Raw genomic sequence first — 23281 nt, 5'->3', positions numbered from 1 at the left:
GCCACACCCCGGCGCTGGGCCTTGGGAGGAAAAAACATCCTCCTTGGAGTCAGGTCCTCATTCCCTCGGCCCAGGTGCTGGTTGCAGTGAGTCCCCACTGGGCACCCGCCCTTTGGGCAGGCAGTGCTTCTCTGAGCTCATCCGCGACGCAGTAAATAAGGAGCTAGCCGTGCCCACCCCTCACAACTCTGGGCTGCCACCATGCACCCTTGACAGACAGACACAAATTATGAAACATGTTTTTATTTTAGATCAAAGTACCGAGCAGATCCTTGCAAAACAACATACAAAGTAGGACTCAGATGCTTGTTCCCCAAGCTGCCCCTGAGCACCAGTGAGAAAACCAAGCCTACTGATCGCTTTCCCCAACCAGAGCACAGGCCAGCACGCCCCACCAGGAGGGGCAGTGTGGTGGGTGTGGCGACCCCTCCCCAGCAGCTGGGGCCCCTGGAGGATGGTGGGTCCCTCCCGGCACAGGGTGCGCGGCTGGTCGTTAACCTGAGCTGCCTCTCTGTGTGTATGGCTCTGAAGTGAACTCTCCCCGGCCTGGTCTGAGACCAGCGAAAGGGCTGGAAGGGGGTGGATGTGACTTTGACAAAGGCTCCAGGGCCAGATGAGGCTTCGTTAGGAAACGGAGCTGATGCAGACCGGGATGCTGGGCCTGCCCACCTAACAGGACTCATGACTCAATCAAGACGTACTTAAGAAAAACTGCAGACACGGACAAGAAAGTAAACATGAGGAAACCAGCAGACCCTTGAAAAAAGCAAAAAAAACTAACAGAGAAAACAAAGACAGCCTCAGTAGCTCCACGTGGGCGAGGCCACTGAGGTAGGGTCTGGGGCACTGGATGGATGGAGGGATGGAAGGATAGACGGAGCCCAGTTCCCTTCAAAGCAGGGAGCGGGGGGCCTCTCCATGAGGAGGACTCCGGAGAAGCATCCTCAGCGGGTCCCTGATGCTCAAGGGGCTCAGGCCGTCCTTGGGGACCTGTGCACGGCCCCGTCAGTCTACCTGATGCCTCCAAAGTCAGACCTGTGCGGACCACAGACAGCCCTCCAGTGAGCATCTGGGCGTCCGCCTTGAACCTGCGCTGGCCCTGGCTGTGCCCAATGGCGGTTTCCCCACACGCCCTAGAGCAACAGGCACAGCATCTCCAGGTGGGGGTCCCAAGAGGTGGGGCTCCTGGGTCTGAGGAGGTCATGCTGGCCCCGTCAGCATGTTGAACACGGGGCGAATGGAAGGTGCGCCCCGCCCTCCCGTCTTGCTCCGTTTACGCCCTCACCCCCAGGACCCAAGTGGCAGGACCTCCAGCCCTCGGTCACCTTCACGCAGGCGGTCCCAACAGCCACCTGTACACACTCTGGAATCCAGAGCAGACTCCGGAAGCCTAGGCACTCGGCATTGTTTGGGTTGAAAAAGCTATAAATCAGACTCTTCCTAGAAGCCCACTAAACAGCTCACAGGAGCACGCAGGGTGTGTGTGGGGCAGCCCTGAGCGCCAAGCATCTGCAGGCAGGTGGGCAGGGGCAGGGAAGCTCGTGCTGCTGGGCCCCTGAGCCCCTCTGCTCAGGCGGGTGCCCTCAAGTCTGCACCCTATACCCCAGGAGCCAGAGCCCCCAGACCTGAGCCCTGTGTCGACCTGACACCCACCCACACCTGTTCCCGAGACAGGAGAGCAGAGTGCCCACCACACTAACCTACAGAAAACTGTGGGAAGAAATCAAATCCATAGGATCCATGGCTTTCCACCTTGGGGATGGTCCCCAAGGCCTGTGCTAATGGCGTGCCCAGCCATGCAGCGCAGCAGGCCCACCCTCAGTGTTGCCTGCTGTTCCGGCTGCAGCGAGGCCTGCACGTCCTCTCGTCTGGCTCCTGGTTGGGCCCAACGTGTAAACAGTATTAATAAGCAACAGATGGAAAAATATATTTCCCAAGAAAATGGGGAAGTGCAGAACTCAAAGTCCAGCGGACGTCACAAGTTGCTGTCACCTTCTGCCCCTCTCTCCTCTCGATCCATTTTGATGTTTCCTTTCTTTGGTTCAGCAGCCCCATGTGATGCGCTGTGGCCTGAGGAGAGGGGCCAGTCCCGTGCCCACCAGGGGCCTCACCCTCTGCCAGTGACTACTTGTGCTCGTGGCCCTCAGCCATGGCGGCCACCTCGATGGTGGCTGTGTGCTCCTCGGGCCCCGGGGCAGCCATGGTGCCCTCCACGGCCCCTGTGGGCACTGTCACAATGGTGCTGCCCCCGGGTGACACCTGGGCCACGTTCTGCAGGGCGGGGCCCAGGCCCGGCAGGGTGAGCAGCTGCAGGGGGCTGACCACCTTGACCACAGTGCTGCCGTCCTGCATGGCGGCCGTACTCAGGACCGTGAGGCTGGATGCGTCCGGGTGGATCTCCACCGTGCCAGGGAAGGAGGTGCCTGACGAGGCCAGCACCGTGTAGCCCCCAAGCAGCGGCGAGGCAGGAGAGCTGGTGGAAGCCGCCTGGGGGCAGCCCTTGCCCAGCACGGGGGAAGGTAGGGTAGACATCACTTTGCCGATTGGCACGCTGGTCAGCTGGGAGATGGGCACGCTGGGGCTGAGGGCAATCTGGGCGGACTGGGTGAGCACTTGCGAGGCGATGGCAGCCGGCCCGGATGTGGCCCTGGCGAGCCGGGGCCGCTTTATGGGGGGCGGCAGGGACACGGGCGTTAACGTCATGAGCACGTTGCTGAGGTGCTGGGACTTGTGCTTCAATTCCTTGGCCCGTCGGCGGTGCTCGTCACACTGCTGCTCCAGGGCTGCAGGGACAGGACAGAGCGTCACTGCGGGGACGGGGACAGGCACCACTGTCAGGGAAGGGAGTGTCAGACCACACACAGCCTGCCCCTCCGAGCTGCCACACATTCCAATCCACTACATTGTGCATGGAGAGCTGCTCTCGTGGTATTAGGTATAAACTAGGTCAAAGCAGCACATGTAGCCAGCCAGCTCTACACACACATCTGCACCCCCACAGGTACATCCATTCACACGCATGCGCACGCACACACATGCACACCCCGCATGTCCAGACACCGAGGGGTGCTGGGAAAGACGGGCACAGCTGGCACAAACTGGGCTCAGGGTCACGGTCTGTCTTTTCACATCTCTGCCGTCTCCTCTTGTGAACAGCCACGCAGTGAGTCACAAGCTCCACGGTTGGAGCCTCAGTGCCCCTGCTGACAATGCAAGCGCCCTCTTGTCCTGCGCGGACTCCGGGCCCCGCACCAGGGATGGAGGCCCCACGCACCGGCCAGGTCGCGGGCATACTGCTCCCGCGAGCGGTCCATCTGGCACTTGTGGCCGGCCAGCACCTTCTTCACCAGGTCCAGCATGCCGAAGTTCTGCACAATGTTGTTGAGCAGCACGGCGTCTGAGGGTGAGACGGGCAGTGAGGACGGCTGGCCAACAGGACACAGTGGAGGCCCCTTCCACCACCAGAAGCTGGGCCTCGGCAGGCACAATCCTGAGTCAAGGAGGGGCCTGGAGGAGCAGGACTAGCTGCCCACTCCCTGCAGAAACTGCTGGGCTCAGCCCAGAGCTATCAGGAGCAGGCAACGCCCACTGCGGCCTGAGCCAACCAACCACCAGCCCTGCTCTGCAGGAAGGGGCCCCGCAGGCAGTGCCCTCACCTTGGAGCTGCAGAGGGGGGTCCTGCACCCGCTGCTGCAGGCCTTTCATGGTCTCCACCATCTCCTGGTGGAACTCCTGTATGACCTCCTCCAGCAGGCCTGCATCCTTGAGCCCTCGCCAGAAGGCAAATGTGTCATCTGCGAGGGAAGAAGAGGCTCAAACAGCAGGAAGTCCTGACCCAGCCCACGGGAGGACACAAATCTGGGGTCAGCGGGGTTGCCCTTTCGAGCTGGGCAACAGCTCAGAGCTGTCAGGCCAGTGGGCCAGCCCAGCAGGGGACACAGCCTCCAAATACACATGCTGTCCACAGGCACAGCTCCCTGTTCAGTCCCGTTCTCCATGGGGCCCCGCCCCAGGCCCCACCCAGAAGCCCACAGGAAGGACCCTGTACCTCCGATGGTCGTGGTCCAGTCACCGGAGTCCTCGCAGGTCTCTATGGTGATGGTAGCAGGAGACCCGTTCACTGCAACCAAGACGGAAGCAGATGAGCCCGCCTGCCTGGCTGCAAAGCGGCCTCCATGCCGCCTCACGCAGCTGACAAGCACAGGCCCTGGTGCAGAGGGCCCACTGCCTCGCACTTGGATTGTACTTTCCACTGTCCAATAGCAGGCACCGCAGCACATACAGAGCAGAAAGAACCGACAGGACCTCGTAGGCCCACAACCCAGTCCAAAACCTCAACACTGGCTCCAAGGGTCAGCGAGCCTGGGCTGCACAGCGGGGTCCTGCCACTCGCTCGGCTGGGTCTGTGCCCCGATTCCTCCCTCCCGTCTGCTTCACCGACACCAACACATATCTCAGTGTCTCTCCATGTGCAGTTTCCAATCAAAAGAGGCGAAGCTCTGGGGGACACGAGCTGCCACTCGGCCTCTAGGGCCTGCTGCACATGGTCATGGACAAAGGGGCATCTGGCCATTTGTGGCTGCTTTTGATAAAGCCCTGGCTTCATAGAGACCCGGCTTACAAACAAGCCGGCGACTGGCTAATGTTTGCGCTAGCTTTTCAACCTGCCACGTCCACACCCAACAAAGACATGGTGCTGGGAATGTCACGTGCTTGGAGCAAACCTGTTCCTCGGTCAGGCTGACAGGTCTCCCACGAGCTGCACAGGAGACTCGGGCCGAGGAAGCCACTGCATGGGTGAAGTTTAAGTAAAGCAACAGACAGCGCTGTCCGGACCAGGAAGGGACGAGAGTCCCAAGAGCTAAATCCTGACCGGATGTGGCCTGTGCCAACACGGTGGGCACTAACTGGCACACTCAGAGACTGGTCCTTCCTCAGAGATCAGTCACCCCATGGTGACCCCCAGGTCACCCTACTATCACAACAGCTATGGGCCCCACAGGAGTGGGATGTGTGTTTGGATGAGTCCCCGGGGCGGGGGTGGGGAGGGGTCTCTGTGGTGGCCCAGCCCCTCCACACTGTCTGACGGCAGCACCTGGTACTCACACAGACCACCGGCAGCACCGCTAGCAGCTTGGCCAGGACTCGGGGCAGGTCTGGATGACAACCGCCCCACACGGCCGCCCAGCCTCACTCTCCTCCCTCCAGTACAGGCCATGCTCCCTCAAATGCCCACCATCTCGTCAGCAGAAAGGACAGTCCCTGGCCACATGCAGCGCCCAGACTGACCCCGTGCACTGATAGTGTAGAGACAATGCAAGTGACATCACTGGAAACACACCACAAAATTATCACCAGGCAATCTGAAGGGGGAGCTCAGGACCTGGTTCTGCTCTTAGATTTCAAAAAATCTATATTCACAAAGTTGGAATGAGTTCAAGGGTATTCCGTACCCCTGAGTGAGCACCAGACATCACCGTGAGTGCGTCACAAAGGCGTCAGAGCCCAAGGGGCAGGAAGGCACACACAGCTGAGCACCAAGTGCTGCAGGAGTGCAGGTCCCACCAGGTGCAGCTGCAGGGGCAGCTGTGGGGGCAGGGAGCACCTTGCAGGTCAGAGGTGCAGGTGGGCCCTGGACAGTGGCTTCAACAATCTTTATGTCCTCCTACGTAGGAGTTTCTATGTTTTATAACAAACGTGGCTTAAAAAGGAAAAGTGCTTGAATCGTCCCTGCCAATGAAATATCAGTTCAGACTTCTACAGTGAGGGAGGAGGTAGCCACTGACCACAGGGCCCAGGGGCCCAGTTGCCCGGTTGCCCGAGCTGAGGGGCACATCCGCACATCCAACTCCGTGGCCAGCAGCAGAGGGGCTGGGTGACACCGAGCAGGCGTGGCACATACCATCAGCCGTGGCAGGTGTGAGTGGAAGGTACTCAGCCGATGTGGGGCTACTCAGGGACACGCGGGCGCCCGAGAGGTCGATCTTGGTGCTGCGGCAGGTGTTGGAGCAGACCTTGTCGTGCTGGTAGAAGTCCAGCTCCCCGGAGTCCATGATCTTCCTGTGCAGGAGACAAGCACCCTATGTGTGCCTGCGCCATGGCCAGGCCATCTGCGCAAATGACTGGACCCAAACATATCGCTCAACCCCCCACTAGGGCGACCTCAGGTCCCAGGAGAGGTAGCCCAGGCCATGTCGGGAGGCCAAAGGAAGCTCCCTGACAGGCTTGTCCAATAGCCTAGCACAAAGTTCTGGGTTCGTGAGTGGACTCACTGCAGCCAGGCATGTGGCCCTGACCACAGGAAGTGAGACGCAGTGGCTGGTGCCCTGGGGGAATAGTGAGGCCGCAGGAGAGCAGACCCACGGTGCACAAAGGTGCTTTCAGTGACACAGGCTGGCAGGTAGGCGGGTAAGAACCTGCCAGGAGAAGCCTCGTGGCTCTGAGTTCCCGCTGCAAAGTCGAGCTGAGCATCAGATGCTCCACAGGGCCTCCTGCCTCCCTCACTGCGGGCTCCATGGTTGCACCGACCTTCCTTCAGTGAAATGGGCCATCGCCTTCCCACAGCTCTGATACCCAGACACTTTATAGAAAGCCAGGGACCCCTGGATGGGTTTAGGGAGAGCCATGAGCACCGTGGGCCCGCCTGCTGGAGGGCAGGAGACATGCCAGCTGCTGGTCCCTGGCCTCGAGTATCTGCCTCTCTAAGGCCAGACTGTGGTTCACAAGGAGTGACCAGGGCCATGGTCAGGGCTCCACGTGAGGGCCACAGGCGCTCCTGCAGCACCACATGTGGCCAAGGACAGCAAGACCCATCCTCTGGGGGGAAACTATGAAGGACGGCATCCCCGTCAGCAGCAAAGTAACCCAATCTAGCGACACCAGACACGGCGAGACTCGTCTCTGCACGGACATGCTGTGGGGGCCGTGGGGCGAGTAGGGCAGAGGGCAGGGACAGACCAGTAGGGGTGCTCCTCCCAATCAGGGACAAGTTGTGACACCAAAACAGGAACTATTGATACGTGAGAACCAGGAGGCGACATTCCCGAGGCTGTGGATGTGAAGGCTTAAGTCAGCAGGGGTCAGAAGGCCTCCCCCCCGGGGCACCCGTGGAGCAGACACGGGCAAGAGCCCCAAGCAGAAGAGCGAGAGCCCATGCCAGGCTGCCAGGGCCCCAGGGCTTCAGAATGGACGCCGGTGTGGAGAGCCAGGAGCTGCTGGGGGCCCTGACTCCTAATGAGTGTCCAAGGGCAGGGAGTCTCTGAGGACAGAGGGCGCTCCTTACCAAGGGCAGAGCGCAGCCCAGCACACCCGCTCCTCATCACAGGGTGGCCACGGTCCAGACCAAGACCCTCTGCAAACTCACTGGCACCAAGGGCCAAGCAGACTGACACGCAGCCGCCAAACGCAGACACAGCCTGAACAGGCAGACCCCACAGAGCCAGAGGACAGTGTCTAGACAACTGGCCAGGTGAACACGCACCGTAGGTTAAAGACGGGGCTCTTGACACACACTCCCAGGTCTGAGGACACCACCCACCAGTGAGCTGGGCGCTCTGCATGCGCAGCGGGAAAGCTGGCTGAGATGAGCCAGCGCCTGTCTGATGTGCAGACGCTGTGCCACACCACAGGGCCTCCCGGTAAGACACGGCGGGCTCTGAACGAGACAACCACGGGAGGCCCACCTGAGCATGATGCCGTTCATCCGGATGGCCCTCTTCCAGTCCTTCAGGGTGGACTTGCCGGCCAGGTGCACAAACTCCTTGGGGCTGATGACATGCTCATCATACTGTAGAGGGAACACAGCAGAGCAGTCAGGATGGCACCTCCCACCACCGGTGCTCCCGCCTGACCCTTCCGCAGCACAGCACGGCCTAGGAAAGGGATGCAGGATGGAGGCAGAGCCACAGGCCCACTCTCAATCCGACACAGGACTCGGCCTGTAGCAACGTTGGCTTGGGGAAAGGACAGCTCAGGTGAAACAAGGTGTGGCCCTCCTCCCTGCACAGGGCTCGCACACTCCAGGCAGGACCCAGTCTATCGCACATATAAACTATTCTATAATTAAATTATACCTCTATCATGTCAAAATAACACAGGATGCAATGTACAGGGGAGCAGTGAACATCCCCTGTGGCCGCCCCATCCCACCTCCAATACTGTCCCTCGGTGACACACACCCGTCCATGCTGAAGCCAGGGAGTGTCCTCCCTGCATACAGGCTCTGGGCCTGGTACTCCCACCATGGCTGGAATCCAGAGGCCCAAGAACATAAAATATCCTATTCAGTCTTATTAAACGAGCAATCATGGGAACTCAAGAATCAAAATAAAACTATATTTACTTAGAAAACAAGCAGGCTGGGGATGGGTGGGTCAGCAGGTCTCGGCAGAGGCAGAAAAGGAAGTTCCAGCCGTGGCCTGGACACCCCACTGGTCAAGCTCAGGTTACCCAGCCGCCTCCTATCTCAATCAGACATAGGTTGGTCATGGCCAGTGAGGCCAACCTGGGAACTCCTACCAATGGAGGTAATTTTCCCACGTTCCTGAGCAGGTCCCCTTTCTCTCACTGAGTCCAGGGAGAGCTGACCCACACCCACCTGGTCGGGGACACAGACACAGCCCACGTAGGTAGCGTCCAGAGCTTTGTGGTCCTACTCAAGCCCGTGCCCGGCGGCCACGCATTTGATCCTGTCAGAATCTCCCTAAGACATGTTACTGATGTTGCAGCGTCTGTCACACTGCGATTTACCAGTTTCCACTCCTTTGCTCTTCACGCCTTCCTTCGCCTACAGCTCCTGTCTGATCACCTGCCTGAACCACTCGGCCCTCGACCCTGAGCTGGAATCAGCGGCTGGGAAGCAATCATCTTACTTTATTCATCTCCCTGAAGTGGGTGCAGAGCTCTCCTGCACTTCGGTGCTGAGCACTGGGAGCTGGGTGGTGTGTTTCTGACCAGAAGTTTCCGCAGGAGCTTCACTCTCGCTTACGTCACGGAGCCCAGGAGAAGCCTGTTTCCTTGCACCTTCTGCTTGAGGTCAGCTTCCCAGTGAGGACAAGCTTCACAACTGCTTCCTGACAAGGTTCTCCCCAGAACCACGCACCAAGCTCAGGAAATTGCCACGCACATGTGACCTCACCCGAGGCAGCAGGAACCTTCACAGTGTCCCAGTGACGACCACTAGAGCCACTGCCTCTGCGATGCAGGCCCCAGCCCAGGCTGTGCTGTGCCTGCCTGTCAGTCTCATCCCCTTGAACCGGAGCAGCACCTGGCATCCCATCCTCGCCATCTTTGCAGCGTGCGGGCCATTGTGTTGTAGCCTGCCCCTCAGTCCTGCCCGCCCCGCCACCAGCTCCCTGTGCGAGTGCTGCTGTCCCTCTGTGATCACTGCCTCGTCGATGGCGGTGTCTGACGCAAGGCTGTCACCATTTGCGGCTCCATCACCCCTAGTGCTGTTGGTTTTCTAATATGAGAGGCTTCCTATTTGACATAAATGACATGAAATACTCGGCAACCACATGGCTTGCAGGTTCTATTTTACTGGAGTTACAACCCAGACTGTCGCAGATCATGCTGCCATTCGCTTGTCCCACGGAGCAGGGGGCAGTCCCTGAGCTGGCACCAAGCTTGACTCGCATAGGCTGGGATCCCAGTCTCCTGGACTAGGACACGCTCCCTCCATCCTGGACACGTTCAGACCCGCTGTCATCTCCATGCAGCGCTCACAGACGCCTTCAAGGCCCCTGGTCCCCTTCCCCTCTCCTGCGGCTTGCCTTCCAGGTGCTTGTGTTGCCACTGCCCTCCCGTGATAAGTGGCTCTCCCCATGCTCCTCCCCGTGCCCTCAGCGAGTCCTGCCGTCCTGGAGAGCCACTCCTCCTCTGCTACCCTCGCACACGGACTGCTCCCTCCTGAGCTGCCTCTGCAAGCTCACGCTCTCACTCCTGGCCTCTCTGCAGCTATCCTGGGAGGACCCCGCCCTTGCAGCTGGCACTCAGAACCCTCACCTGCACACACTTCACATTGATGCCAGGGCACACGAACTTCCTCCAGATCAGGTTGGCTCTGCTGTCTCCACAGGTGATGGGGTACAAGATCTCGGCCTCCAGGTTCTCCCCCTCTTCATTCATCTTCACTTCTCATGAGGTGTGAGGACAGGGAAAGGGTAAGACAGAAAGTCAGTCACAACCTCTCCCAAAGCACTTCCTGCCAAAACACCTAACTACTAGCCCAGAAACCAGAAATCAGGATCCAGGAGGGGCCAGGGACAGGGCAGGGTGAGCAGGGACACCTCAGTCCCAAGTTACAGTTTCAAGTTAACTCACAATCAATTCGACAACATTTAACGACAGTTAACTACAGTAACACTAGCACAAGTGCATTAAACTATGTTCAATTGAAGAACCACTTGAAGACATAAAATCAAACTCTACTTGGGATAATTCCAGAGAAACATATTCATCCTGTTTTAGTTCTGAGGCCCTTAACGTTAGGTGTTATAAAGAACTTTCACTACCACTCACGATGGTTCTGAGCAGAGCTTCCCGCACAGCCGCAGGTGCAGACACAGCCAGGCTGCCCCCGGAAGGCCCTGCAGCCTGGCCTCCACTGGAGCCAGGCTCGGCTCTGGCCTGGAAGCCTGTCCTCTTGGGAAAAACTGTCCCACCAGCCACTGGCAGGCACCTACCTAACACGGCTTCCTTGAGCTGCGAGGACGCTGTGAAGGCAGCTGCAGCAGCCGCAGCCGCGTTCTCAGTCTCCATGTTGTCCTCACTCAGGTCGCCTCTGGAAGAGGAAGAGGGGAGACATCAGCAGGCCCCAATGACAGTGTGCGTCTCTGCTGCGCTCCGTGGCACTTCCTGTTCAGTCCAGAAGTCCAGTGGCCATGCAGGTCAGGGGACCTGCACTGATGGTCACCAAACCACAGCCCCCCAGCAGGTGCTCCTCGAGTGGGCTGTTGTGCTCACAGTTGTATCTCAGGTACCCAAAATGCTCCTGGCACGTGAAACAAATCTGTGGAGACCACCAGCACTTTGGCAGGAGTTCTACACCTCCATATCTTTAATAAAATTTTTATTCCTATTATGATTTCACATGGGTAGAGAAACTATCCAAAAATATACAATTTTAGAAAGAAGGGTCAGATCTGCAGAGACCCCATCACTGTGCACCACCGAGCAGGTGTTTATCCCAGGCCTGGGCCTGGGTCATGGTGGCGCCTGAGGTGCACAAGGATCCTAGGAAGGTGAGGGTGTTGTGGGCGACAAGAGGATCAGCATCAAAGCAGCAGCAGAGAAAGCCAGGCCCCAGGAGGGAGGCCGCCCAGGAAACGGGCACTGAGCGCACTGGCTAAGGGACCTGCAGATATGCCTCCGGCCCTGGGGCATTCCTGAGGGCAGTCAGAGCAGCACCACTGGGGGTGCAGGAAGAGGGGCAGCAGATGCAAAGGCTCTCGGAGGGCAGGTGGGGGGCCAGGTAGGGGGTCAGGAAGGAAGGGAGGGAGAACAGCAGGCTGTGGGGACATGGGCAGTGCTCAGGGAACCCCTAGAAGGAACCAACCACCCCTGCCCCGGATTTCTGGGTTCACTGGCACTGAGGTTCTACCCACCTACCCAACCCACCTCTTGCTACACACACCCGGGGTCAAACTTGCACCATGGCCTGTGCCCTGCCTTTATCCTCCTGACACGGGATCCCACCTGCTCCCTCCCCACAGGCCGGCACTGCTGACCTCAGAGCTGCCCTGAGAGCTGGGGCGGCCCAGAGGGGCCAGGGGTGCTGCCCTGCCATGTCCCCCTCTCCACTTGCCCAAAGCTTTACCTCACCTCCACCCAGGTCAGAAATGAGCTGACCGGAGATGCACGCTTGGAATCTGGTCTTTGGGACCTATTAGGAGTGCCTCCTACATAAAGAATAGCACTGGGCAAGGGCCATCCCTGACGAGGGTCATGGACTCAGAGGGGCAGCTGTCCTTTCAGGCCAGAACTCTGGAAGGCAGGGATGTGCGCAGAACAGGAAGATGGGCTCCTTCCATACAGGAGTTCCAGGGCAGTCCCAGGAAGGAAGTGAGTCAAGAGTGGGACAGGAAGCAGCATTGCAAGAGGGCCCAGCATGTAAGGAGCAGAGCCAGGTCCCTGTCACAGGCCACCTACAGGGAAACACCAAGACTAAAGGGTATCCAGGAAGCAGTCACAGGAGCAGAGGTCTCCTGCCCACGACCCCTCTGCCCTCGGTCTCACACACAACTCGGGGATGAATCCTCCCGCAGCACTAACATCCACTTTACTAAAGCAAATGTCAATCAGAGCTGCCGTCAGACGACAAACGCTACTTTCAGCCTGGCTGGTGTGGCTCAGTGGTTGAGCATCAACCTATGAACCAGGGGGTCACGGTTTGATTCCCATCAGGGCACATGCCCAGGTTGCGGGTTCGATCCCCAGTGTGGGGTGTGCAGAGGGCAGTCGATGGATGATTCTCACTCATCACTGGTGTTTCTATCCCTCTTCCTTCCTCTATGAAATCAATAAAAATGTATTTTTTTAAAAAACAACACTACTTGCTTCTCCTCACGTCACCATGGCAAAGCACTGGGTGGAGGCAGCGTGGGTGGGTTGTCACCAGTAAGGAACACTCCCAAGTTCTCCCCAAATGTCCGGCCAGGAAAGGAATCTGTACCCACAAAGTCATTAGCTCGCTTTCACTGCCCAACTTCTTCTTAAACGTGGGGCCAGAGTAAACCTCAACTTCCCACTCATAGAACATAAAATATTTCAGAGAAAGAGAAGAAACATCTCCAGGGCCCTCAGCTGCCTCCTGCCTCAGTGTCCTCCGGCCCTATGACTCGGGGGTACACAGCCAGACCCCACGAGGTTCTGCAGCTCCTCGCCCGCTCCCGGAACCTTTCTCCATGACAACACCAGACAAGTGTCCCTGGGGGTGAGGGCCCCAAGCGGAGTGCTGAGACCCTCCTTCCCTAGCGCCCCAGAAGGGAGTACATGCAGACTACCCAACATTGCCAGGTGCACAGGCCCCAGCCAGAGTGACTGCCTGGCTAGCCCATCCCCCTAGGAAGTGGCAAACACAAGTTTCAATGCACTGAGTTTTGTGGTGGTTATGCAGCCGTGTCAATGACACAGAAACTATCCGGAAGTGGGTGCTGCCACCACATTCTGGGGAAGACAGAGCAATAGGATATCCAGAGCAGGAGCAGGAGGCTACACAGGGGCTGTGCCAGGCAGTGGAGGAACCACTGGCAACAATGTAGCCACAGTCACTGAAAAGAGGGAAACACGCAAAAGGACTTGTAGCAGAGAAGGTATGAGGTGTGCACAGCTCTGTGGAGTGCAAATGCTGATGCAAGAGGAAGCTGCCCACCCTGTGGGTGCAGAGATGACAGGGAACTCGCGGTCACATGGTTTTATGTCTCCCACTTCCCACCAGGCAAAAGATTTTCAAAATAAGAAATGGCCTCAGGATAAAGATCAAATTCAAATGTGGCTGGACAATCCTCAGGTGTTCAGGCCAGGCCTGGCCAGACAAAGGACTTCTATGAGTCCCCAGGGCATGGCTTCCAAGCAGGGCGTTGGGGGGTGGGGGCTCTAACACCCCTGGAGCCAAGATGCAGATCCCAAACCAGCACAAAACCAAACCAGAAAAGCGCAGCACAGTGAATGGGTCTCAGCTGTGTGCCGGCAGGACTCAGGCCCAGCTGGGACAGGAACTGAGTGAGCCCAGGCAGCCTAGACGAGGAGACTCTCCTATGCCAGCCCCACTCCCAGATAGCAGCGTTTGCCTCCGGGAAAGGGAAGGGGCATGTTGCTGTGGACTGAACTGTGTCCCCAAATTCACATGTCGAAGCCCTAATCCCAGTGCGACTAGCTGCAGATTTGGTCTTCAGCAGGAAATGAAGGTCAAATGAGGTCAGGACGGGCCCCAATCTGAGAGGACTGTAGTGCTCAAACCAGAGGAAGAGACTGTCTCTACCAGGTGAGGCCACATGAGCCAGGGAAAGTCCTCCCCAGACACTGACCCTGCAGACCTGGATCCTGGACTTCCAGCCCCCGGGACAGTGAGAAATGACGTTTCCCCAGGGTGAGCCACCCTGTCCACGGTATTTTGTTATGGCAGTCAAGCTGATAAGGACACATGTGTTCTGGGCACTCTGGCCTGCCCCAGACAGAACTAGCGATGCTCATGAGAAGGCTCAGTGAGTCACCCCACATGCCAGGGCACAGCTGGGAAGTCGCCAGTGTGGGGCTGGGCATTCCCCATCAGGCCACGTGCCTGGGTGGGGTGATACAAAGACTGGGCTCAGTCAGACCAAAGCACCCCATGAGGTTCCTGTGGCAAGGGCTCCTCACAGCGCCCAGCACACTAGGGGTAGGCAGCGTGGTCTTTCCCACCAAGTGTCACTTCTGCCCACTGTGTTCATCAAGAACCATCTCCAATCCACAGGAAGGGGCTTGGGTGCCACCTCTGAGCAGGGTATGGGAGGTCACTGCAGAGCAAGGGTGCGGGGAAGCCCGCCCACAGAGCCACAATGACAAGCTACCAGAGAATTCAGGTGGGAAAATCCACAGGCTCAGTCACACGCGCCATCAGTCCAGCTAGAACCCAGCAAAGAGCCGGCCGCCTCACTGTGCGCGCAGGGATGGAGAATGAGCCCCGCCCGAAAGGAGTGTGCGCACAGTGGGAGGGCGGCTGGCACCCCACGCAGCAGCTGCACGCAGACTGTGAAAGCAGCGACACCCAGTGTCCTGTGTGCCCTACAGGAACTGCGCCTGGGTTGGGCCCTGGTCTAGAACTTTCCCCAAGCATCCTGTTAGACAGGGGACAGGCCAGAGCTCGCCCTTGTGGTCAGGGACATGCTGAGGTCAGTCTGAATGGGACACACTCAGGACACAGCACAGATGACCCACAGGGAGCCGGTCTACTCCAACCCCTCGAAGGCGACAGGTAGGGCTCGGCGAAAGGAAGCCAGCAGTCGGCTCACACGCCAGCTTCTTTGCCAACTAGTATTCTACATGGACATCTATTGTAAGAGATGGGGAAGAAAACGCTGTTACCATGAGGAGTATCAGGAAACTACTGGCTCTTCATTTTGAAATAATAGTTCCCAATTGTCCCTACGGCCTATCTTATCAAGAGAAACTTCAGGTGTTTTCAGAAATGAGCCCTATGACTGTGGCGACGCAGGAGTCCAGGGCAAGGACGAAGCATTATCATTGTCCTGCACACTCTGCACTGACATGGACTCAAGTCTGGTTCAGAATGGCTATGATGAAGGGAAACTCCAAAGGCCTCACACTGTGCCAGATGCCGCCATCCCATCGCCATTCCACCGCCCCCGCAAGGCACAGACCTGTCCTTACCCGTGGGCAGCCAGGTTGGTTGTCACTAGGACTGTCTTGACCTCCTCCATGCCACTGCCATCCACCGCGGTGTCGGGTGTCGTCACCACCACCACCTCCTCCATGTGCACACTGACATCTGGGGTCGCCATGCTCAGCTGAAGAGGACACCCAGGACCAAGACGTCACTCTGCCAGGACCCCAAGTCCTAGAGGAAACAACAGGCAGGGCGCAGGGTCACAAAGGTCCGCATGTCGGCACAATACAGCTCACTGTTGCTGACGAGTCGCTCTCAGTCCCAGCACACACTTTCTGACAGAAAAGACAACAGGAAAAGGGCTGTCCCGGGCTGCTACTGGTGAGGATGGACTGGCGCAACTGCCTGTCCTGGCCGCTGTGAGGGCTGAGGTCCGTGAGCAGAGCGATTGAACAGGCAGGCACCTGGGCCTGAGGACGCAGAGTCACAGCAGGTGTGGGGAAGGAGGCCCGGATCCCAGCGGACTCCCAGCAGGTGAGTCTCTGGTTGTTCCCTGTCGCGCCACCATGTCCCGGCCACATCCCAGAGCTCTGCCTAGAAAGCAGTTGCAAACGGCTGGGGAAACGGAGGGGAACCCACACAACCACCTGCAAAAGAGTCTGGAAGTTTCCTATAAAATAGGTGTGCTCCTCCTCCCACAAGACCAGCAACCCCACCTCCAGACACAACGGCCAAAATAACTGTGAGCTTGGACTCACACAGATCCACACATCCAGCTTGTGACAACACGACTCACAACAGACACAGGCAAGGGACCAGCCTACACGCCCATCAACAGCTGTCCTCACCCAAATTTCAAAAACAGAGCACTAAGTGATGTGAACACACAAAACTAAATCCCTGCCTCCACTGGCAACAAAAGTTACTTCACAGAGAACTGCTGGAGTTTAGACACCATCTTCCTCTTCCCAGTCCCTGGAGGAGCCAAAGCCCATACCCAGCTCTTGGCACCAAGCTTGGGTTCATTACTAGTGAAAACTGAGTACCAACTAATTTAGAGGTAAGATATAAAAAAGTATTTTTTAAATAGCATTCTTGGGCATAAATATCTCTCTATATATAAAAGCCTAAAGGGCTGAACGACTGAACAACTGGTCGACCAGTCAGTATGATGTGCACTGTCCACCAGGGAGCAGACGCTCAATGCAGGACCTGCCCCCTGGTGGTCAGTGCGATCCCACAGTGGGAGCGCCACTCAGCTGACCGACGGGCACCAGAAGCCAGGCTCAGAGCTCCCGGCAGTGCTACCAGGGGCAGCGGCAGCAGCAGAGATGGCAGGAGCAGCAGAGCCAGGATGAGCGGGAGTGGCGCGGCACATGGCCCAGGCTCAGGCTCCTCCCCAGCTGCCTGTCACCTGGCACACGACTACATCCCCCAAGGGGTCCTGGATTGCGAGAGGGCACAGGCCAGGCAAGGGACTCCAGCAGTGCAAGAATCCAGGCCTCTAGTATAAAAATAAGACAAAAATGTTAGTTCCTAAGATTAAGATCTAGCTTTCCATGTCTTCTACAAAATTACAAACATTTGAGAATGGGGGTCTACAGGAAGCAATCTCATCTCAAACCCTAACTGGCCCCGCCCCAGGCCTATGACTCCTTCCGTAAAAAGTCTTTGCCTCAAGCGGGCCCTGTCCATTGTTTCTGTGCATCTAGGTTCTCACACCTTTGAATTGCCCCCTTGCAGACCCTCCCTTTAAAGCTTGAGCACATAATCTTGACTATCCTGTAATCAGATCCAGGCCGGGCTATCTCCCTTCCTTCCATTCCCTTCTTAATTCCAAATGCATAAAAGAAGCTGCAGTGTATAGTCCTGAGAAGCATTTTTCTGTCTGTTGAGATCTTGCTTCCAAGCATTTCCTCTATTTGATTCCGACAAATTATTATAAAAATCCTCTGTAGGTCTGGCAGTGCTTATGTGGACACTTTCATGAAAACACCACTTGAGAGACTGCAGAGGTCATGCACCAGGCACAAGCATGATTTTTTCTCCTCTCAGTGTTCCAAATGTTTAATTAGTTGCCAACTTTTTCAAAGTTTACAAAGTTCACATTTTAAAATTTTAGATTGCCCTAGCTGGTTTGGCTTAGTGGATAGAGCATCGGGCTGTGAACTGAAGGGTCCCAGGTTCGATTCCAGCCAAGGGCACATGCCTGGGTTGCGGGCTCCATCCCCAGTAGCGGTCGGGGATGTGTAGGAAGCAGCCAATCAATGATTCTCTCTTATCATTGATGTTTCCATCTCTCTCTCCCTCTCCCTTCTTCTCTGAAATCAATAAAGAAATATATTTAAAATTTTAGATTTCCAGCTTCTCTTGGAAAATGTTGGAGTCCCTGGAGGTGGTCCTTCTAGTCCTGCCTTTCCCAGAGAATCTGGGCTTCTAGTCCAGCTGGGGTGGGCACAGATGCACCAGCTCTGGTCTCAACCATACTCTCGCCACACCCAGCGAGGGTCCCACCCAGCCAAGCTGAGCTACGTGCCTACATGTGCAGCCCCCAATTCGCAAGAATTTGTGGCTCTGAAAAAACATTTGAGCAGCCATCCTTCCCAGTTCAGACATGAAATGGCTTATTATTTTAAGGCCTAGGTTTGAATATAGTTTTATAAGTATTCTAAATTCACAGAAACCATTGCATGTTTGTACATAGATATGCAAATTCCTCTCCCGCCCAGTGTATCTCCTTACCATTTTTAAGACACTTCTCATGAAGAAATAATTTCTGGACAGTCTGCTTAATTTGTTTTTGGCATTAACTTAATCATTTGAATTTACCCTTAATAAGACTGACATCGTTTTGTGCAGTGTTGATGGGAAGTAATCTGGTACAACCACATATCTAGCCACCCCCCTTCTCGATATTCTTCTGAAGGAAATGAAATCAGACCTCCAAGATACCTGCATCACTGAGATACCTGCACCCCACGCTCACTGCAGATTTATTCAGAGTAGCCAACTATGGAAGCCACCTAAATGTCATTCAATGGGTGAGTGGATAAAAATGTGGTCCCTCCATACAATGAAATGTCAGCCTTAAAAGAGGAAACGCGGCCACCGCCTGGGTGACCTGGAGGACATTAGCCAGACAGCGGACACATGCGGGGCTCGAGTGGATGCCCAGGGGGTGTGCTCAGCCCCAGCCCGGCTTGAGTCCGTCCTGGAGGCCTGACAGCTCGCTAAGAGGGCAGAACTTGGGTCAAGTGTTTTTATCACAAATAAGAGGGTGGGAGGAAACTTCTGGAGGTGGTGGACACGATTGGTTCCAGGTGTATACTTATCTCCAAACGCAAGTTGTATACAACCATTATGTACAGTTTTTCATATGTCCAAAAAAAGAGGAAAAGGCTGATGGAATTCAAACTTGTACTTGAGGTGTCAGCAAAGAAGCAGACCTGGTTCAAGGGGCATGTCAACCACCTAAACGGAGTACAGGTTAACCGGGTGCCGGCAGGTCATTACCGGAGTGGGCGCCGGGGACTCGGCTCCCCCCGGCCGCACAGGCAGGGTTCCCGGGGGGACGTGGGGATTCGGCTCCCCCCCGGCCCGCATGGAGACACGGTTCCTGCCGAGGGGGACGCATCTGCCACCGGGGGGCCCGCGTGGATACGGCTCCCACCCGGGGGAAGGGGCCCGCGTGGACATGGCTAGCACACCCGGGTCCGGGGTCCGGGGTCCGGGGTCCGGGCGCCCGCCGCCCGCCGCCCGCCTTCCCGCAAGATGGAGGTCGACGCCACCGCCGCCGACGCCGCCTGACGCGGGCCCGTGACGCCCGTGACGCCCGTGACGCCCGCCGCGCGCCACCGCCCCTCCCCCGCTCCCCTCCCCCCGCCGTAACGTCCTGACGCTCCGCAGGGACCCCTGACTGGACGGCGGCGCGCGGCAGAGCGAGAGGCCTCGCCGCGGGGGGCGGGGGGCGCTTACCTGGGCCGCGGCCGGGCCGCTGCGGGCGCCGCCGGGCGGGCAGACGGCGGTGATGGCGGCGGGGGCAGTGGGGGCGGCCGCGGGCTCCGCTCCTTGTTGGGGATTCGGCGGCGGCGGCGGCGGCGGCGGCGGCAGCCCGGGAGCGCGCTTTCTAGTGACGCAGGCGGCGGGGCCGCGCACGTCCGGGCCAGGGCGGGCCGGAGATTTATTTGGCGTTCGGCGCGGAGCGGGCGAGGCCCAGAAATAAGGCCCGGCGGGGGCCGACGCGCGTGCGCGGTGACACCGCTGGCCGGCTCGCCCCGCGGCCCCGCCCCTGCCCGCCCGCGCACCTGCCCCGCAAACCACCTTCGTGGGCACGAGCCGAGGAAGAATTGGCAGGGAGCCTTGTTGCAGAGCCAAGGGCCGGTTCCGGGGGCGGTGAGCCGCGAAAACCTGGCGCGCGGACGGGTCCTCGGCGAGCCCCGGGAGGGCCTGCTCCCAAACGTCAGCCTGGCTCCTCCTCCCGCCGCGGTCCTGCTGAAGGCAGCCGTAGAAAGCGCCGTGATGGCGGCAGGACGGTGCCACACCGTGTTCTTGTGAGTGTTGGCCCCTGGCGACATGAGCTCATTTATTTTATTAGAATTCAGCCCGGCCGCTCCCATGCACCAGTAGGTCTCGGCTCCATTTCTAGGCGGCACAGACCCAGGCTGCAGGCTCCATTCCCAGTGGAGGGCGTGCAAGAGGCAGCCAATCAATTTTTCTCTCTCATCCATGTTTCTCTCCCTCGCCCTTTCTCTAAAATTAATAACATTTTTATTTTTTATTTATTGTTTAGAATTTAATAACATATTTTTTAAATAGATTACAATGCAGTTCCTCAGTTATAGCTGAGCCATAAAGACCCACAGATGTAGGGTTAGGGATGCTCAGAATTTCATTCGTCCTCTCGGGGTCCGGAAGAGAAGGAGGTAGGCATCACTCGGGTTTTGTGGTGTTCCTCTGACTTGTGAGCAGGTGCAATCGGCCTTGCTGTGTGAAAGGTGCAGTGGGGCCCCAGGGTGGCGGCTAGTGGGATTCACCTGCCCTCCCCCGAGCCCGGGCAGTTATGAAGCTACCTGCCCTTGGCCTGAGGACTTCCGGTGCCCTGCACATTCCTTAGTCTCCCTGGCTCCAGCTGTCAGGGTAGCGCCCAGCGGTGGCCGAGGCTGGCTGTTCTCCGAGCAGGGCAGGCACACCTGAGCTGTTCAGTATCACTGCTTTTCGTGCTAGCAGTTTCTAAAAAATTGCCTCCGGAAATGGGCAGGAAACTGATGTCTTGTTTAGGACCAAGTTGTAAACCCATGTTTATTCTTCAGCAGGAAGACAACTGAAGGCCATTTCCCAGAATGGGAGGTTTTCAAGCAAACTTCATTTCAGTGATGTTATCATTAGGAGAGTTGCACTTTCATGTTTTCAATAATGTAGCGTGTACTCAAGCCACTGATGGAAAAAGTCTTTCCTTTTAAAGATTAATCTGTTGAGCCTGTTATCTGAGCAGATGTGCACAGTCTAGGTCAGGGGTGGGCAAACTTTTTGACTCGAGGGCCACAATGGGTTCTTAAACTGGACCAGAGGGCCGGAACAAAAGCATGGATGGAGTGTTTGTGTGAACTAATATAAATTCAAAGTAAACATCATTACATAAAAGGGTACGGTCTTTTTTTTTTTTAGTTGTATTCATTTCAAACGGGCCGCATCCGGCCCGCGACCCGCGGGCCGTAGTTTGCCCACGGCTGGTCTAGGTCCATTATTTGAGTTCCCATCTTCACATTCTGGACACAAATGCCAATAAAATCAACAAAGAAGGCCCAGAAGGGCACTGGTGTCAGGAATCAGGCGAGCGTGCCACCAGGAGAGCGCTGCCAGCGACATCATGCTTGCACCAGGCACCTCCTGCTCTCAGTGACGGGTGAGCTTCGGCCTCCCGGCCTCCATGTTTCCACTGCAGCATAAACTCAGGCCTAGCATCTGACCCTGACCTCACCTCTTCTGTCTCCAAAAGAGCTAGACTACAGCACTGGGCTCTGCTTGGCTGGCAGGATGGGTTAGTTCATCCTGGGCCATGGGGGTGTTGATTTCTCTTCAGGAGCACTCATGGGAGATGCCCATCCTGGGTCCCACGGGGAGGGAGCTTTCACTCTGGGTTTTTTGCAGGTGAGAGGAAAACTCAGTGTCATGCAGGTCACTGCCTTTAGACCCTCTCCTGAGAACACCTGGACCCTGGAGGGGCAGACCAGGAGGTCATCACCAGGCCCCAGGATGCCATGGGATTGCCTTGCCCACCCTCTACTCAGCTCCAGACCAGACGAAGCAGGACAAGGCAGGCCCAGCTCACCCAATCCTGTCCCCTCCCTCCGCAGCCATACAGGCCCTGAGCTCCGCTCTGGCCCCAGAGTCCCACCCATGGGTAAAGACTGAGTCAAGGACTTGACAGACTAGGCGGCTGATGTAAGAGCAAGGAAAGCTCAGGTTGGTTTTGAGTTCACATTGCAGCCAACTTTTAAGAAACTACCCCTCATCAAGCTTCAGTTTGGTATTAAGGAATGAGTATTAAAATACCCATTCCTTTTCCAACAGCCATTGATCTCCGTGAAGCCAGGTTTTTTCATATACTTCAACCGTTCCAGTTACTTTTTTTCATTGTTTTTAATTTTAAAGTGTTATGCTAGCCCTAGCCGGTTTGGCTCAGTGGATAGAGTGTCGGCCTGCAGACTCAAGGGTCCCAGGTTCGATTCTGGTCAAGGGCATGTACTTTGGTTGCAGGCACATCCCCAGTAGGGGGTATGCAGGAGGCAGTTGATCGATGTTTCTCTCTCATCAATGTTTCTGGCTCTCTATCCCTCTCCCTTCCTCTCTGTAAAAAATCAGTAAAAAAAAAAAAAAAAAAAATATATATATATATATATATATATATATATATATATATATATATATATATATAAAGTGTTATGCTAAAAGTAATGGTATATCTTTTTTTTGGTACAGCAAAGGTAAAAATTTATTGAACAAGTACAGACTCCCACGTGGGGAGGGAGAAAGAGTCCCTGGGTGGGTCATTTCTAAATGAGTTAATATTTTTTTTAATTTTGAGTTCTAATTCCTAATGTGACAGCTGTTGATTTGTATAACCCACATCAACAAAGCTCTCTGGAGGTTCTCCATGAATTTTTAAGATTGTAAAGGGTCCCTGAAACCTAAAAGTTGGAGAAGTTGCCAAAAACCGGTTTGGCTCAGTGGATAGAGCATTGGCCTGCGGACTGAAGGGTCCCAGGTTCGATTCCGGTCAAGGGCATATACCAGACGTGTGCAAACTACGGCCCGCGGGCCGGATGCGGCCCGTTTGAAATGAATAAAACTAAAAAAAAAAAAAAAGACCGTACAAATGAATAAAACTAAAAAAAAAAAAAAAGACCGTACCCTTTTATGTAATGATGTTTACTTTGAATTTATATTAGTTCACACAAACACTCCATCCATGCTTTTGTTCCGGCCCTCCGGTCCAGTTTAAGAACCCATTGTGGCCCTCGAGTCAAAAAGTTTGCCCACCCCTGGCATATACCTTGGTTGCAGGCACATCCCCAGTGGGAGGTGTGCAGGAGGCAGCTGGTCTATGTTTCTCTCTCATCGATGTTTCTAACTCTCTATCCCTCTCCCTTCTTCTCTGTAAAAAATCAATAAAAATATTTAAAAAAAATTGGAGAAGTTTTCTAAAAAGTCCTAGCACATTCATAAATAGGTGATTGTGCAGCCACTGAGGTGACATTCGTGGAGATGCAGGCAGAGTGCCGACGTGGCCAGCAGCCACGGGGCCCACCCCCTTGCTCCCGGCTCTGAAGGGGAAAGGCTGTCATTCCTGGGAAGTGTGTCATTCACACACTCATTTCTTAACATTGCCATTGTCACTAGAACTACTCCTAACTGTGGTGGTCAAACAGGCTTGATCACCGGCTTCCATGGGAGTTGCAG

General features: G+C 56.2%; 2 protein-coding genes across 10 annotated transcripts; one reads left to right on the top strand and one right to left on the bottom strand.

The window, feature by feature from the left end:
- Positions 1-227: 227 nt before the first annotated feature.
- Positions 228-19438, bottom strand: GMEB2 (glucocorticoid modulatory element binding protein 2). Of its 9 annotated transcripts, none has more exons than XM_059705030.1 (10): positions 19298-19438; positions 15367-15553; positions 10683-10780; positions 10003-10133; positions 7683-7786; positions 5903-6060; positions 4049-4120; positions 3657-3794; positions 3275-3397; positions 228-2783 (listed from the first exon to the last, which is right to left on the bottom strand). In XM_059705030.1, the coding sequence occupies exons 2-10, from the start codon at positions 15495-15497 to the stop codon at positions 2125-2127; spliced, it is 1614 nt and encodes a 537-aa protein (XP_059561013.1). In that variant the 5' UTR covers positions 15498-15553; positions 19298-19438; the 3' UTR covers positions 228-2124. The 9 variants fall into 9 exon arrangements, with proteins under 9 accessions (XP_059561013.1, XP_059561017.1, XP_059561015.1 ...); XM_059705034.1 differs by having other exon boundaries at positions 10003-10130; XM_059705032.1 differs by lacking the exon at positions 19298-19438 and adding an exon at positions 18943-19093.
- On the top strand, positions 19094-22177 carry LOC132240125 (WAS/WASL-interacting protein family member 1-like). Its single transcript, XM_059707485.1, has 3 exons — positions 19094-19120; positions 19229-19872; positions 21676-22177. The coding sequence occupies exons 1-3, from the start codon at positions 19094-19096 to the stop codon at positions 21731-21733; spliced, it is 729 nt and encodes a 242-aa protein (XP_059563468.1). The 3' UTR covers positions 21734-22177.
- Positions 22178-23281: the final 1104 nt, after the last annotated feature.

The sequence above is a fragment of the Myotis daubentonii genome, chromosome 8, assembly GCF_963259705.1.
Source record: "Myotis daubentonii chromosome 8, mMyoDau2.1, whole genome shotgun sequence".
Lineage (NCBI taxonomy): Eukaryota > Metazoa > Chordata > Mammalia > Chiroptera > Vespertilionidae > Myotis > Myotis daubentonii.
This window is presented reverse-complemented; position numbering and strand designations above follow the sequence as displayed.

What these genes read in the sequence shown, in the direction of transcription:
- GMEB2 (XM_059705030.1), bottom strand. Translation starts at nt 15,497, where the DNA reads ATGGCGACCCCAGATGTCAGTGTGCACATGGAGGAGGTGGTGGTGGTG. An exon ending in CACACCTGCCACGGCTGATG is followed by an intron (nt 4,121 to 5,902) that starts GTATGTGCCACG and finishes TCTTGGTTGCAG; the next exon opens with TGAACGGGTCTCCTGCTACC. An exon ending in CTGGACCACGACCATCGGAG is followed by an intron (nt 3,795 to 4,048) that starts GTACAGGGTCCT and finishes CTTCCCTCGCAG; the next exon opens with ATGACACATTTGCCTTCTGG.
- LOC132240125 (XM_059707485.1), top strand. Translation starts at nt 19,094, where the DNA reads ATGGAGGTCGACGCCACCGCCGCCGAC. An exon ending in TCGACGCCACCGCCGCCGAC is followed by an intron (nt 19,121 to 19,228) that starts GCCGCCTGACGC and finishes GACGCTCCGCAG; the next exon opens with GGACCCCTGACTGGACGGCG. An exon ending in CGGTGCCACACCGTGTTCTT is followed by an intron (nt 19,873 to 21,675) that starts GTGAGTGTTGGC and finishes CTCCCTCCGCAG; the next exon opens with CCATACAGGCCCTGAGCTCC.